The 16,397-nt window shown below is 34.9% G+C and overlaps 1 protein-coding gene across 2 annotated transcripts in view; it reads left to right on the forward strand.

Annotated features, from left to right (window-relative positions):
* Positions 1-979: 979 nt before the first annotated feature.
* The window catches only part of LOC129253146 (clathrin interactor 1), a 35,568-nt gene continuing 20,150 nt past the window's right edge, over positions 980-16,397 (forward strand). For both annotated transcript variants that reach the window (XM_054891411.1, XM_054891409.1), the window contains exons 1-5: positions 980-1,363; positions 15,514-15,715; positions 15,777-15,926; positions 15,990-16,176; positions 16,253-16,346. In XM_054891411.1, the coding sequence (XP_054747386.1) occupies positions 1,311-1,363; positions 15,514-15,715; positions 15,777-15,926; positions 15,990-16,176; positions 16,253-16,346 (686 nt within the window). In that variant the 5' untranslated portion in view covers positions 980-1,310. The remainder of the gene's footprint in view (positions 1,364-15,513; positions 15,716-15,776; positions 15,927-15,989; positions 16,177-16,252; positions 16,347-16,397) is intronic.

The following is a 16,397-nucleotide window of genomic DNA, read 5'->3' on the forward strand; positions in this document are numbered from 1 at the left end:
ACAGAAGTGTACGCGCCAATTATTTATTTTTTTTTTATGAAGTCGATAATTTCTTAACGAGGAAACATATCATAATCACTTTAGTTTTGTTCGCAAACAATACAACTCTTCTAAATTACTGTTTTAATTGATAATTTTGCGTTTTTTGAAAAAAATTCTGAAAATTATCCAACATGCTTTAGAGATACTTCATTCACGGCAGTCGCCGTATTCAGTATTGCTCAAGTTCGAAACACATCGGGGCATGAAACATCAAATGCTAGAAAAATTACTAAGCGGTCGTCCTTCGGCAAGCAATGGCAAGCCCCCGAGTGTATTTCTTTACATAAAAAAGCCTCTCATTGGAATGAAATTGCACACCTTCTCATTTGTGACATCACACATCATGCGTCAAGATAATAGCAGTACGGAGCGGAATCGCGGCGATACACAATGATGAAAAGCGTGTGCCAGTTATAAAAGTATGTTCTCGGTAATAGGTTTCGCTTACCAATGAAGACAATAAAGTCAAACTAGTTATATTACTCTTCAGTTAAATATGTAACGAATAAAATATTTTAATTAACCGATAGACCTGGTAGCTAGTGCTGTAAACATATTTCTTTATCATAAATAATAAAAATAAAATATTTTAATATGTTTCATGTTTGTTTATATATATATGCACATTTTATTTGCAAGTGATATAAACAATTAAATTACGTGAGTGTTTCTTCGTTATTTCGAGTGGTAGAATGATTAATTGATTCGAAAAGTCACAACTCTTAACATCACAATATTCACTAAGCTTTTCACAAACAAGTAACTTGTAAACCAAATTTAAATTAATTGTACAAATTAGGGAAGTTTTATTATGAACCATATTTGCATTATTTGCTATTAGTGTTACGTTATTTTCAAATACAAACCTGGGAATAATACCATTTTGAAGGCGTATGTTTACATCACACAACCCTTCATTATCTTAGTGTGAAACGGAAACCCTGGTGACAAATCATCAAAACTTTTTTGTGTTCTTTTCAACAAATTTTGCCACAAATTATTTTCTAAAACTTCTACGATTTTTTGTTGAATTTTTAAGTGTTTTGTTTAATTCTCGTGCAAAATTGGACGGTCCGTAAAAGTCGATTTCAAAATAAATAAAGTATATGGATAAACGCTTACGAAAAGAGTGAGTTGAACGGGTGCGGACATACAATATCAAGGAATTTTGCAATAGTGGACGACGAAGTCGGTAACGAGCTAAGATAGTGAAGAAATCTCGAAACTGCAAGCTACCAGTCCGCACAACTAGAAAATAGTAAAGCAAAATGGTTGATAAATTCATAAGCATGTGGAAGGTGCGCGAATTGGCTGATAAAGTGTAAGTGTATAAAATCAATCAAAAAAGCACTCGCACATTTATAAACTATGTAATTAAATATGTTGGCCAAGTTGTCTCGTACATTCAAATTGGTTAAGTATGTATATGTCTTACATATCTATACGCGTTAAGTGCTGTAAAATCAAATTAGTCCAAAATATCTAGATCACACCTATCCATAAAATGGTAAAGACTGTCACTTTCTCGTTACATTAGTCAGCCCTCCCCCGCAATATAGACCAACTCTTCCCGCAACGCATGTATACGTATTACAAGTACATTTGTACTTGGTTGGTATATTCGATCCGGTTAGGAGTATCAATCAGAGGTCCAGGTAGTTTTCAGGAGTGTCTAATACGTTAAAAGCTTTTTGGGTACTCGTTTACAAGTTGGAATTTCATTTCTTTTAGTTTGTATTATATGTGATTTGGCATTTTTTCTCAAGCTTTCTTGCTTGTTTTCACGTAATGAACCATTGAGTAAAATGCTTTCTGTTTCTATTTTACGTTTCCATACCTATTTCTATTTGGTACCTTGCACTAGTACATCCTCTTGACATTGTTTTAATGAGTGGAGTATAATTATTTGCTTCGAAAACACAACCGCCACCTGTTCTGTGGAATTACATGATATATGGTATGTATGTATATGTACATTTGTGCCTACGTACATAGCACATGTATGATTGCCTTTCTTACCGCATAAAACCGTGTGTGCATTTCTAATGCCAATAATATGACAATGTTTATTTAAACATGCCACCTTTATTTCCAACGTATTATTTGTTTTGTAGATGGAGTACAATAGATACTGTTACAATAATAGGAATTTCGATGAATTGTTGCTTAATATTTTTATTTTAAAATGTTGCTTTCATTTAAAAGATAAAGTTTAAAAATCTTTAATAGATAAAAATATTGTGATCATGGCTTTGTGAATATTGTAGGTGATTACACTCCTACTTCTCCGTAAAATAATACTTATCCATATTCAATATATCACACAATTAGCTCAATGGTGTAATAATCATAAAATAGTGTCCCTTTTTTTAGATAAGTATATAGAGCTGACCACAACTGCTGTTTTTGTAGCAGTTTAGAAAGCCCTGCCGGGCATGGTAAAGTCACCGGTCAACGCTGTCAATCTCATATAACGGTAGGCCCAAGGAACATACTGTTTCGTCGGTGTATAAATCCAAAGGGCTAGGGATGTTAGGTGAGTGGGTTTAATGGGGCACGTAAATAGGTGGTTAATATCATGCGCGTACCTTCACGTGTCGAGCATATCCTGAGCATGTCAGGTTCGATTGTGGACAGGTAGAAGTTTAAAATGCTGCAATATCCAGAATGAAATTGGGTCAAGATGCCAAGGTCTTACGAGGTAGCTCTAACTTTTTTTTGCGATAAACTTGCGTTTGCACTCCGGTGCGGTATTGGGAAAGCGTGTGTTTAAAATATTGGTAAGAGACTACTGATGAATTCCGGCTAAGGTCTGTCTATATACTAATCATTCCAGCTACGACCTGTCCGTATACTAATGGGTCCAGTTGGTTTTGTGTAAAGTCCTAGATCTCGTCTGTAAAGCTTGATCCATTAGAGTCACTAGTACCTGGCGACCAGATTGGCGTTGTATATTCAGAACCTGCCGGCCAATCGCCTTATATATCACCAGTAACATATCTCTGTCTTCTGCTAACGATTTGAGGGCCTTTTTGTAATTTTCGATAATTACTTTTTCATTCCCTGAGAAAGAGGGAAAATTTTCAAAGGTAACACCTAGCAACTTAGGGCTGTTTACAGTCGGTATTGAAGTGTCATCGACCTTAACTTTTAGTTGCAGTTTGGTCTCCTTCGTGCACGTGGTGCAAAGAGTCACCGTGGATTTAGTGACCGAAATTAAGTCATTTTTAGTGAAGAATCAAAAAAGTCCTGTGAGAAAGTCGTTCACTTTGGAACAGAAGCCATCGATGTCATTGCCGGGCGCCACTACTACTAAGGAAATGGTGTTCGCCGTAATCGGTCGATTTTTTAATCACATAATTTATCTTGATATACAGTAGCTTAATAAAGGACTCGGACACCCAGGTAATATGGTTTTAAATAATCGTATTTTTCAAAACTATAAACAACATAAAAAATTCTACTCATTCATGCATTGAAAATACAAACAACAAAAGCTAAGCAAAATACATGACAAAAAAGAACTCGGACATTTATATAAAGTAGAGTTAGGCAAATAATATTTAAGATAAAACAATCTAATTCATATTTAGTCGGCAGCATTCAGTCTTCTGGGCATGGATTCGACCAGCTTCTGCATGTTAAAGGACCAATTTTCCCCCACTCTTCTTTAATAGCATCTTTTTGGTCTTTCTTGTTTCTAATAACAAGCTTTTCAGTTAGTTTTCTGACCTAAATATGTTAAACTTGCTTTCAGCAAATAAAACGTGCTTCCAGAACTCGAAATCCTTATCCCCATGACGCTTTGCGAATTTTATTCTCTTGAGTCGGTTAATTTTGTTGATGAAAGGTTTTTTTCGTGCAACATTTGCATTATAATTATTTTTCCGCAACACTATATGTATAATCTCGGGGTTGTAGTGAATATTAAGGTGTTGGGCGACTTCTGTTACGAGCTTAGGAGTGCTCAAATGTGGATTTTTCTTAATTCATTGTACTAACCACCGATCATCTGCATCCGAAAACGGTTTTTTATCACGTCGTATACGGTAGATCGGGGTCTATCCACTTTTTCTGCGATTTCCCTGAACGATTTTACACTTTTCATGATGACTAATAATTAAATTTCTGACTTCAATTGCGTTTTGTCCACACTGTCTATCCATGTTTATAATTTGGGCTATTATTTAATACAACACGACTGAAATTTTATTTTAATTTATTACGTTTGGTTCTTTCTTTGCACTGCTCTACCGAGAGAAAATTAATTGTGGGATTCCCCGTTTTAAAATGCCAAACAAACCTAATAATGCCAGATGTCTGACTTCTTTTTTGACACAAATTTTGGGAATACTGCATGATAAATTTTTTATAAGATACTATTACTACTCGTACTATTTAAAATCATATTTAAATACCCAGTAGAAAATTATAAAAGTAAAAATATTTAAATTGCTTTTCTTACAAAAATTTTGAATTTGAAGCTGCATGCTATGTATGTCGGAATTCTTCTTTCTAATTCGAAATAATAATACTAAAAAGGTCCAGATTGGAAATAAACGAATTGCACGATCGAATATGAAATAACAAGAGCAGTTACATATGCATAGCCGGTATATTTTATATAATGCACGCCATATCAGTTTCCAACGTTGTACCAATGTCTTTCTATCATTACTTCCCTCACTTTTAAGTGATTTTCAATTGTTTCGGATACTTTTCAGCTCACTGCAGTCTCTCCCATTTTTAATATTTTAATGTTTTGCCTTTTATTTAAAATATATTATAATATCTATAGCTTCGCTTTTAAATGTATAGAAACATCATATGGGCAATTCTGAAAATTTGAAAATCATGTCAACTATTCTGATAAATGTACGCCGATATGCTATACAAACACTCACAAGTTATCTTAAAGACGTATAAAAACGTTGACAGTATCCTGTCAAAATATTAGAAATGCTAAACAAGTTTTAAGCTTATAGTACTTTTTTTGTTTAATTCATTTAAGCGGTATACTGTTAGCAAAACTTGCCAAAGAAGTTAAATTAATTATTAATTAAATTAACTTAAGAATTTGGCGACGAAATTGGCCCTAAACGTCAATGAGTTTTTTTTTATATCTTCTATTACATCTGTTTGACAGTTCACCTTCTCCAATGTCGCATAAAATACATTCTTTTCGAATATCATTTCTACATACATTTATTTTTAGGAATTATAAAATCGAAGATTTTCGTAAGGCCAAAACTTAAGAATCTAAAAACCTATAGGTTCCTAAGTTTCTCAATGTAAGTTAATTTTCAATTAACCCCTAGCACAGCCTTCCATATAACAGGCTGGCAAAATATTAAGTTAAGTTACGTGAATTAAGTCTAGACTGACTGAGCTTTTATTATTAAAACCTCTGGTACCCAAGACTTAGATTTAATTTAGTTTTCGTAGAAACTTAGAAATTGTTACTCATCACATCATCACAATTTCAACAGCGATATATTCCATGTTTAGAATATTTGTTTTGCTTGTTTATTTGCTTTAATTTTATTTTCACTTTGACGCGTTTCTACATATATGTTTTACCTTTGTACAAAATATCCGTTTCTACATTTGCATTTCATGTAAAGAAAAATCATATGGCAGCGTGATTCTCTAACGGCTCTCAATTTACGTAAAATAGATAACTTAGGAATCTAAAACCTAGAACTTTCTTTGTTTTCTAAATTAAGTTGAGTTTAGGCCAACTAGAAATACGTGTTGCTGGTATGTTAGATGGATCTACGTTATGTAGAAATATGTTACAACCAACTTTATGGGCAACACCGCTTTTGATTAGTCATTCCATACCATAATGCCATAACCATAAACGTAAGCTTAGGTGTCAACTGAATTTTTGTTTTTCGCCATAGCCATGAAGAGCTGATTGTCGACTAGTTGAATTCATTGTGATTTTATTTTTCGCGTACTCTTCACTTTATTTCGGTGAGTTTTAATTTGCGATTTTAGCTTCTTTTTATGTTCACGGTCTTTATTTATTTCGAACTTTTTTTAGCTTTTACTTGGTGTGAAGCTGCCCGTGTTTGTATGACAAACCAATCCCTATTAATAGAATGGACACGTCATGTTGTTGTTGTAGCAGCATAAACATTCCCCGTGCATATGCGAGGAATGCTGCTGAAGTGACAGTCCTTGGCCGGATATAAATCCGGGTCGTTCCGGTTACGTAGAACCGCGCTTCAATTTCCTCCCTCTGTCATAGAATGCTCATGTGAGCATCTTTTCTTTAGTTTCTGCACTTTCGAAATCTAAGGATTGAATTACTACATATGTAAATATTATTATTATGGTTAAGGCACCGGTTATGGTTATGGACACCACCGGTATGACACCTCTAATTTAACCTTAAGTCTTTGCTAACAGAGCTCTAAGCGCAGCGCAATGCGGCAAAACACAATTTTTGCATTCAGTTACTCTAAGTATCCAATTCCTTGGCGGCTTACTGTACACCGCCTGGGTAAATTTTCGGGTACATACTTTGGTTTTTCACAAGCTGTTTCATTTAATTAGCATATATTGTGAATTGCAGTTGATCATAAAATTAACACAGATCGTATTTAGTAGCTGAAAGTAAACAAGTAAAACACAACCGAATGTTTGTCATTACAGTAGATTTTCATTTGTGCATAGTAGTTTTTGCTTTCACCTGCTTTTAAGTTTAACTAAATTTTTATTACTTGTATTCACTCCAATAAGCGATTCCATAACACTAAATATATATATATATATATATATATATATATATAAGTACAGAATTATATGTCTAGAATAAAACGCTATTGTATTTTTTGTATAAATTGCAAAAAGCTTTCACAAGTTGTGTTAAACAAACAAATCGTTATGAGTTTATAAGGAAAAAACAATGAAAATATGTAGGTATAAATTCAAGTAAACGAGATAAAAGGTGTTTACGTAACCTGTGCAATTATAGCTAACTGTTATTTGTAATGGTATAGTAAAAACAGAGAAACATTTTTAAACCTAACAATCCTAAACATTTATCATTGAGGGGAGGTAGAAAGTGATTGGGTTTAATGAGGCACGTGAATAGGTGGTTAGTGTCGTGCGTAGTACCTTCACTTGCCGAACATATGTTGTTGTGTTGCTGTCGATTCTGGATAGATAGGAGTTTAACCTGCTGCAATATCCTGAACGAAATTATAGCCCAATGGCGTGGGTCTCACGAGGAAGCGGAAGCTCTTCATCTGCGATGGCTGGTGGTTAGACTCCAGGGACCCAAATGGCGTTATAAGAATTTAAAAAGTTGGTAAGTTGGGAGTATATTAGCCTCGATGTAAAGATGTTGCAAGGATGACACTAGAGGGTATCCCGTGGCTGTCCTGTTGGCAGTATTTTGGTAGGTTTGCAGCTTCTTCCACTACGTGCCTTCTACGGTTCTACCTACTGGAATACCTCGGGCGCCACCGTGAACTAGCCCTGTCTAGTGCGCTGAACCTGTGGTAAATATTTGGATAATAATAAATAATTGATTAAAAGTTTATAAGAAGACTTTTGATAACAGAAATATAGTACATTTCCAGATATGGCATTACTCGCTGATAGACGAATGCCATTAGAAACACTTTATTTATCATTTCATGTTTCACGTTTGTAGTCCACATCGAATGTGGGACGAATTTAATGCGACCACTTTAGTCAATAATATTTAGAAATTTTAATTTTGTTCCTCAATTAGGTTAATAATTTAGGAATACTCCAGAATACCAAAACCTTCACCAAAACATTAAAAGCAACTTAGTATTGTATTTGCATATTTATTGTATTGACACGAAAGAAATTGAGTAGCAAGAGAGTAACAAATACTGTTTTCTTTTCTTGGGTGGTGCTTGATAAGAAATATTCTGAACGTTTCGTATTTTTTATTGCTCATATACATTTATCAAAAATAGCAAATAAAATTATCTGCTAATACGATAATTTGGCCTTGTTATCTCGAAAGAGCTTTTCAACGAATAATCTTTTTTTATTTCAATCTTTTGAGCCGATAGAATTTCGTTGGTTTTATTAATGTTTTTTGTCAGATTTATAAATTCATTTGGTTGTTGTTGCTACAGCAAAAACATTCCCCATAAATATTCTGGAGAAGACTATCTCCGGATATACTAAGTCAATGTCGTTCTAGCAATGTTGAACCGATGGGACTATGGGAATTGGCTAGTCCTTTCTAGGGGAAAGATATGGAGCATAAATTTTCATAATTTAAAATACTTTGCCCCAAAGACCCGACTTCGTTCTCGACGATATCACTAAGTTTACTAACTTCTAAATTGTGCAGTGAATTATAGTTTGCATGGGGTATTTTAATTTTGTGAATATAACGGAATAGAGAGAGTAGTCTATTTAGCTACATCTGTCTGTACAATAACTCGAGCAAAAATTAATATACAGTGTGTCTAATAAAAGCGTGACTGGCAAAATTTAAGCTTAGAGTTCCGTTAAAAAAAATGTAAATGCTGCTAAGTAGGCTTATCCTTTTCATAATACGCGTTGCGCAATTTGTTAGTTTTGTAAAAAATTTAGAAAGCGTATGCTGTTTTTACAAAAAGAGTCCCGCGTATGAGAAACGATTTGAAGCAGTGTTCTGATGTACAACTCCTAAAGGTTCAAAAATGTCACATGCATCTGCAGCAAAATATTTGAAGAAGTTGAAGACATTCATAAATAAATAGGTGCAACAGTATACCGAAGTTAAAAACATTGACGGTTTCGCCGGACGAGTCCCAAAAAAATACTCCAAATACCTCCGAAGCAAGATCAGAAAAATCACCAAACTTATGGTTGCGTAAAGCTGAAGCAGTTGTAAGGAAAAGTACCGTTTATGCTTCCAAGGGCACGATTCGAAGACGTTTACGTGCAGAAGACCTCGAATTCCGGACCACATTAAAAAACCGCTGCTTTCATTATGATTCATTTATCATCCTTTTGGACGAATAGTTTCATACGTCGGCCATAGTGCACTGCTCGATAACTTCAACAAACTGTTAGGCTGCTTCTCCGTAAAAAGATTTGGCTTTTATTTGTACTTACCACCAATTTGAATGCAGCTTTGATGAATAAAATGTGGCAAAACGCATTATTACCATCAGCAGCGAAAATGTTTGGAATAACTAGCGAACCTTGGATTTTACAAGAAGACAAAGATCTCACGCATCGATGCCGAAAGTGTGTAGAGTGGAAACAGGGATTGAAATGTTTGATTGGCCTTCACAGTCGCCTGAAGCCAACCCTATTAAAATGTTTGGTTAAGCAAAAACTCAAAGGAAAACAAATATGGACGGCCAAACAGTTATTAAGGCAAATTGGCTAATTTGGAGCCGATTACCTCCTCAGCTTGCGCAGAAATTAACACAAAGTATGAATGTACAGTGAGTCAAAAAAGTATTGGCACACTCGCTAATACTTTGTGGGTCCTCCTTTAAACTGAATAACGGCCTGCAAATGTCTCTTTATACTATTTACAGGATTTCTTTTAGAGAATCCTTTGACGTTATGTGGTGAGATCGTATCATCCGTTCCAGAAGATGCCCCACATGCTCAATAGGATTTAAGTCCGGCGATTGGAGGTGATGTGTTAAGCTGTTTGCAATGGTATATCAACCACTCCTGTACAAGAAAAGACGAATGTTTTGGGTCATTATCTTGTTGAAATTGCCAAATTGTCCCATTAAGGACCATTTTTCGACACTTGAATTTAAATTTTCTTTAAGAATGTCGCGATATCCATGCTTATCCATTGTCTTATCTATGAACACGAGCTTTCCGACACCAGATGCCGCGAAACACCCTCAAACAATCACATTTCCTCCACCGTGTTTAACTGTTTTAAGCAGGTTATTCTCTTGAAGCTCTTTATTTGCAGAGTCTCGCACAATTTGACAACCGAAGTTTTTGGATTTTGATTTATCGATAAGTTTGCCAATTTTGCGAGAGGATTTTTTTTTTCTAAATACAGTTTTATCGATAATTGACGTAGTTCTAGGGAAATTTCAGCACCACGGCCTATTTTGGTATATGTCCGTTGAAGTCGCGATCAAAAGTGATTGCGACCGTATGCAATTCCTAAAACATACGAATAAGTAAAAAGCAAGAGTGAAAATAACGGGAATTTACCGTTACGACGCCAAAAGCATAAGCTAACATAAAGAATGTGCCAATGCTTGTTTGATGTGAATTTGTGCCTTATTTTACCTTTAAAGGTTGAGCTTGGAAACCTAAGTCGAAATTATTTTTTTTTTGTTCAGATACGTAATAAATAAATACATTCAGAAAATACCGTTTTCTATTTTTTATACTTTCATTAGAAGAAAAGTTATAGCAGTAAGAACTTTGATCTTTCGAGTGTACCAATACTTTTTTGACTCACTGTAAGACTAGTGATTACACATTTTATTGAATATATTGCGTATAATAAATATTAACGGCTTATTAAAGCTCGCTTGTGGTGCGCGTGTTGCTCTGCAATTCTTTTAGATCGAACAATTATTGAGATCGGGTAAGAACCACGCCCAACTTTTATGTGCTATAACTTTCATTGTCTATGAGTTTGTTTGATCTCAAAAATTAACGACCAGCGCAAATTAAATTTTACTAAAATGTCCTCCGTTATATAAAGTTCAATTCAGACCAAATTCAGTACGTGTTTGATTTGCATTTTTTTTGCTGATGATTTGATATTGGGGTGAGTAATAACGTATATTGTTGATCGTGCGCGTGATATTGCCAATGTTGCTGGAATTTTCGTATAGAACGTGAGGCTATGTCATAAAAAGTAAGACTGGCGCAATTACTGAGGCTGGAACACTCCCATAGTCTGATCGATTACTTTAAGGTCGCTTCTTTCTTGAAGTTTGGAAGCTGCTTGAATGTGGAATTTGGCATAGTAACATTTGATTCTTTATGACCAGTCACATAATTAGGGATTTACGTTCCAAAGATGATCGCAGGTGCCTATTTGGTGGAGTTTTGCTTCAATGTTTTAAGACGTTTAAAATAACTGTATGTCCCCAGAAAACACTTACGCTACGACGCGATGGTTTTGACATATGGATGAATGATGGAGTTGGCTTGGATTACGATATTCTTTATCGGCTTGGTTACCGGGATATATTCGTTTTCTTAAAATTTTTGTACCATAATCGGTGAACCAATTTCGCTATTAATTATTGTTTTAATCATATGTACGAGAGTGTTAATCTGGACTTATCTTGGATTTAATTGCATAGTCTGGGATCCCAGCAGCTACATTTTCATCGGTACGTAATTTATTTTGGTCCCACGAAATTTTTACACAAACTTTCGTACAGTAGGCTTGGTGTCAGCATTCACTTTGGAAACAAATTTTAACGATATTCCCCCCTGCATTGTTTAAGATCAGGTCAGGATACTAACTGAAAATCAAGATTTCGAGAGGAAACAGCTATAATGTGTGATATAGTAAGCAAATGCCAAGTATTTTATCACCTAATATTATATGCACAATTTTGTTTTGTTTGACCTTTACAGGCTCCATTGCTTGTCTGTTTGTATACTGCAGCTGTCTAGTTCACGATATAGCGACATTTGCAAAAATTATAAATCTTCGCATAGGGTGATTAATTTTACGTCACCTTGTACATGCACAATACAAAAAAGAAAAGTAGTTCCACTTAATTACATTAATAGCCGTATTAGCCATTTTTTTGGTACTACAACAACTTCATTCACATTCACTCAGGTGAATCCATACGAAATTACTTCGTTATATCTGCTGATTTTTTTTTGCTATTTGCTAGTTCGAATGTTAAACTGCAAAGCTTCTTTGTTATTGCTTTATTTGTTTGTTTACATTCTCATTGAAGTTTAAACAATCAAACTTCGAAAAAAATGCAATGTTGCTGTTACTCTATCAAAGTCACCTTTTATGAATTCGCCTTAAATTGCCTTTGAGAGAATTTTATCGACAAATTAAATTTTATTTTATTTATCTATTCATGTTAATAGCTGTGCATAAGACTATTATCTTTTAAGCACATATTATTTTAGGCGCAGTACAATAAAGCCATAGGAGAAATAATGCCATATGGCTTTATTTCCATAGCCGAAGAGAAATACGCCATACGTAAATTTTGCATTCACATACAAGTTTTGGGATGGCTTTCTATTACTACCACGAAAGGTTTGCATATAATGTCCATGTGCGTGGACCTAATTTAAAAATTATTGCACACAAATATAGAGAATATATCTATTGCACTTATACATATTGATTGATTGATATGGTCGTTCACCACACCAACTTTTTACTTTTTCAGAAATGAAGTACCACTATTCTGCATTTTTTTCATTGAGTTAAAAAGTGAGGTTCGATAGAACTTTTGTGGTTTTTAAAAGATTGATTTCCAAATCTTCAAATTTTTGCCTGCGCCGCTTTGTTTTTTAATACATACATATATACATTTTGCGATAAAATAATATTTTCATAATTATTGAAAATTTCAACTAAAAAATCACGCGAAGAAGATGAATAGGTATGCAAGTATTGTGCCCAATTTGGCCCAAAAGATTTTGATATATTCCTAATTGATGTTGATATATTCTTAACTAAAAATTTATAAACTTTGCGTTTGTTAAAATTGTTGTCAAATTAATACTTTTTGTTTCATTTTAAGTTATTAATTATTATAAATTAAAACAAGACGGCAAGAGTTACTAAAAAAAGTATAGGGTTATTCAATAAGTCCGCTTCAACTTCTTTCCGATAGGGAGGGCGAACGACGCAATATTTTTTATTTTTCGCTTGTCATTTGTAAACTTCATTAGTATACATTTCATCATGGAACGCTACACACTTGAACAACGATTGCAAATCGTGCAAATTTTTTATGAAAATAATCGTTCTGTTGCTGCTACTTTAAGAGCATTACGGCCATTTTACGGTCCATTTAACAAGCCGTCCCGTTTTGGGGTTATGTGAAGTCATTGGCCTACAGTAACAAGGCGGCGACGATTTGTGAGCTCAGAACCAATGTTGAACGCGAAATTGCTGGAATTTCGGCCGATTTATGCAAAAGAGTGGTCGAAAATTGGGTTCAACGATTGGACTTCGTAAAACGTGCACGCGGTGGTCATGCAAAAGAAATCAAATTTCATACTTAAATGTATATGTTCAAACTCGATAATAAAAAAAAAATTAGTTAAAAAAGTCAAACCGTTTGTGTTTTATTCAAAAAAGTTCAAAAGTTGAAGCGCTCTTACTGAAAAACCCTTTACAATAACCCCATAATGGCCTTATTTCCCTTTCATAGTTGGAAATAAGACCATACCCTAAATATTATTTCTAAATATGAATTGAACTGAAGCCATATGGCGTTACTTTCTATGGCTTTATAACACCGCACCCATATTTTAGGCTTTACGAGGGTAACAATTTATATTTTGAGTCAAATAATGAGAGCACAATAAAATAATAATGAAAAAAGCTTTATTGTTGTTCAAAATATTTTCTTTAGAAGTCAATGCACTTCTGCAATCGCTTGAACCAATTTTCAAAGCACTTTTCCCACTCAAAAGAGGACACCTCCAAACGAGCTGTTTAAAGGATTCAACTTCGAGCGTTGGAAATCGTTGACCTCGTTAGGTTCCAATCAGGTACATCCATACTGTCTAAGATTCGTCAAACGTTACGATGTCATAGATGTGTTTTCAACCACCGTGGGTAAATATCTTTTTTCGTGCAATTGTCAAGTTATGCGATATCCAACGAGAACAAGTCTTCTTGATGAGCAAATATGAATGCAACAAACATTCAATAGTGTTATTCCCCCTAATGCCCAAGAAAGCCTCTATCTCGCAATACGTTATCCATTGACGCACAGCATCGATTGTTTCTGACAGAAAAACCGTTTTGGACGACTTCCACGAAATTAATCCTGCGCTGGTTCGCCGGTGACGTTGAAACTCGTTGTACCAGCGTTTCACAGTGTGGTGCCTCAACGCCAATAGTCGAAGTATGTTGTCCACGTCGAAAATCGTAATAAATCATGGCACAAAAATTTTTACGAGTTAATTCTAGCTTTTGGGCGAGATGAATTTTTCAACTTACTGAGAAAAGCACAAATGAAGTTCGTAAGTGGAAACGTTATATGTAGGCTTACTCTAAAAAAATACCAAACATTTCTATAAAATATCAAATTCCAGTTCATCACACGTAGTGTTGAAAAGGCGCAAAATATCTATAAAATGCAATTCTCCGCTGTGCGCCATAACTGTCTCAGTACAAAATAAATTTTACCAAAGATGAAGCTAATATGATCTGAACCCTGAAATATGAGTTTATTTCATAACCGAAACTGTTTACAACTGGTTCAAATTTGATCGATGTTGTGCACTCCTGCATATTTAAATGAGGCGATATAGGTATGTATAAAAGTCTCTTGTTTTTTTTATTTTTGCGCATGAGAGGTTCGCCCAGAGTGGTGTTCCATCATCCACATTACCTATGTGCCTGCGTCCAGGTTCCGCTTTTTTATACGGAGAATGCTTTCCGTGAAACCACTGATGATCTCCCACGTTTCCTCGCTACTTAATATGCCTTCGGTGTTTATGCATTCAAGTTCAAGTTATTTAGCTTCGCCCAAACTGATATATACGAGTATTATAGTAGAATAAAGATATTCATTAACTCGCGCTATTGAGCCTTTAGAAAGACCCAATTGGTCTAAAAAATAATAAAAAGAAAAAAATTTCGCATCTGCAAGCTGAGAAAATACGAGATACCTGTGTAAGGAAGCTGGTATACAGTTTTTTAAATTTCCCAATTTCCTTTTATCTGGCAAAAGTTCTTAGAGTCCTGCATTGTGGTGAAGGAAAGTCTACTTAAACGCCCAATTCATGTTCTCAACATTTTGCCATCACGAATGTAAAAAATAGCCAGGAGAAAAAAGTGGCAACTTGATGCGTTTGTTGAATTTGTTAAATAAAAAGATTTAATAATGTTAAGAAAGCATTTAATTGCCGCCGTGTTAAAACTGCTAACTTCACTTTTCGGTCAAACTAACTACTTGACTTCTATTTTTATTTATAACGAAAAACAATTATATTTTTTAAATAGAGTGCACTAAGAGTTACAAAATAGTATTTTCAAATTTTGAAGTTAGTACGTATTTAATGATGTTTTTGCGAAATTTCGATCTCGAAATGCCATAATTTATTTTTAACTATTAACGATGTGGCAAAACTGCTAGCAAAGTGAACAAATTACGAAGCTCAGTTAATCTCTGAATTCGAGAAAAAATTACGTTATTTAATTTATCATGTGTACACTCTTATGGAAGTAAATATACATAATAACATACTACTTGTATAAATATATTATATAAAAATCATTCATATTGCAAACGAAAATCTCTCTTCTCACAGCACCAATGTCGTTATGAATTATACGGAAATCGAAGGAAAAGTACGAGAAGCAACAAATGATGATCCGTGGGGACCCACCGGGCCTTTAATGCAGGAATTAGCGCATTCAACTTTCTCATATGAGAGCTTTCCCGAAGTGATGTCGATGTTGTGGAAGCGCATGTTACAAGACAATAAATCGAATTGGCGACGAACCTATAAGGTATGGCGTAGCATATTTGCGCTCAAATTTAATTTATTGGCAAACGTTTCGCCCCAAACAGAGCTTACTGTTATTGAATTATTTGGTACGTAATGGTTCCGAGCGTGTAGTGACGTCCTCTCGCGAACACATTTATGACCTACGGTCGCTGGAAAACTACACATTCACCGATGAAGGTGGCAAGGATCAGGGTATTAACGTTAGACATAAGGTAATGTATCAAATGTCATTGCTTGTTGTTCTCAAATGTCTTTACTTCATTACTCAATTACAGGTTAGAGAATTAATAGACTTTATACAGGACGACGATCGACTACGCGAGGAACGGAAAAAGGCAAAAAAGAATAAAGATAAGTACATCGGCATGAGCAGCGATGCAATGGGTATGCGCAGCATAAGCGCACAAAGCAGCGGTTATAATGATTGGCGTGCGCAGCGTAGCGATTTCGGCGACAATTGGTGTTAGTAAATCATTCATAGAAATGAAATGACAGGCAGTTAAATACGCGACTCTTACTTTTCTATTTGTCGTTTTAGACTCAGACGCGCGTGGTGGTGATCGCTACGAAGACGAGGATGCACAGTACGAAGGCGAACGGGAGTACTCTGATAGTGATTCTCCCAGTCCGCGGTAAGCAGTGGAGCGAGTAAAGTGTACTTGCCTTGATTAATAATTTCTGAT

Source organism: Anastrepha obliqua, chromosome 1 (assembly GCF_027943255.1).
Source record: "Anastrepha obliqua isolate idAnaObli1 chromosome 1, idAnaObli1_1.0, whole genome shotgun sequence".
NCBI classification, from domain to species: Eukaryota; Metazoa; Arthropoda; class Insecta; order Diptera; family Tephritidae; genus Anastrepha; species Anastrepha obliqua.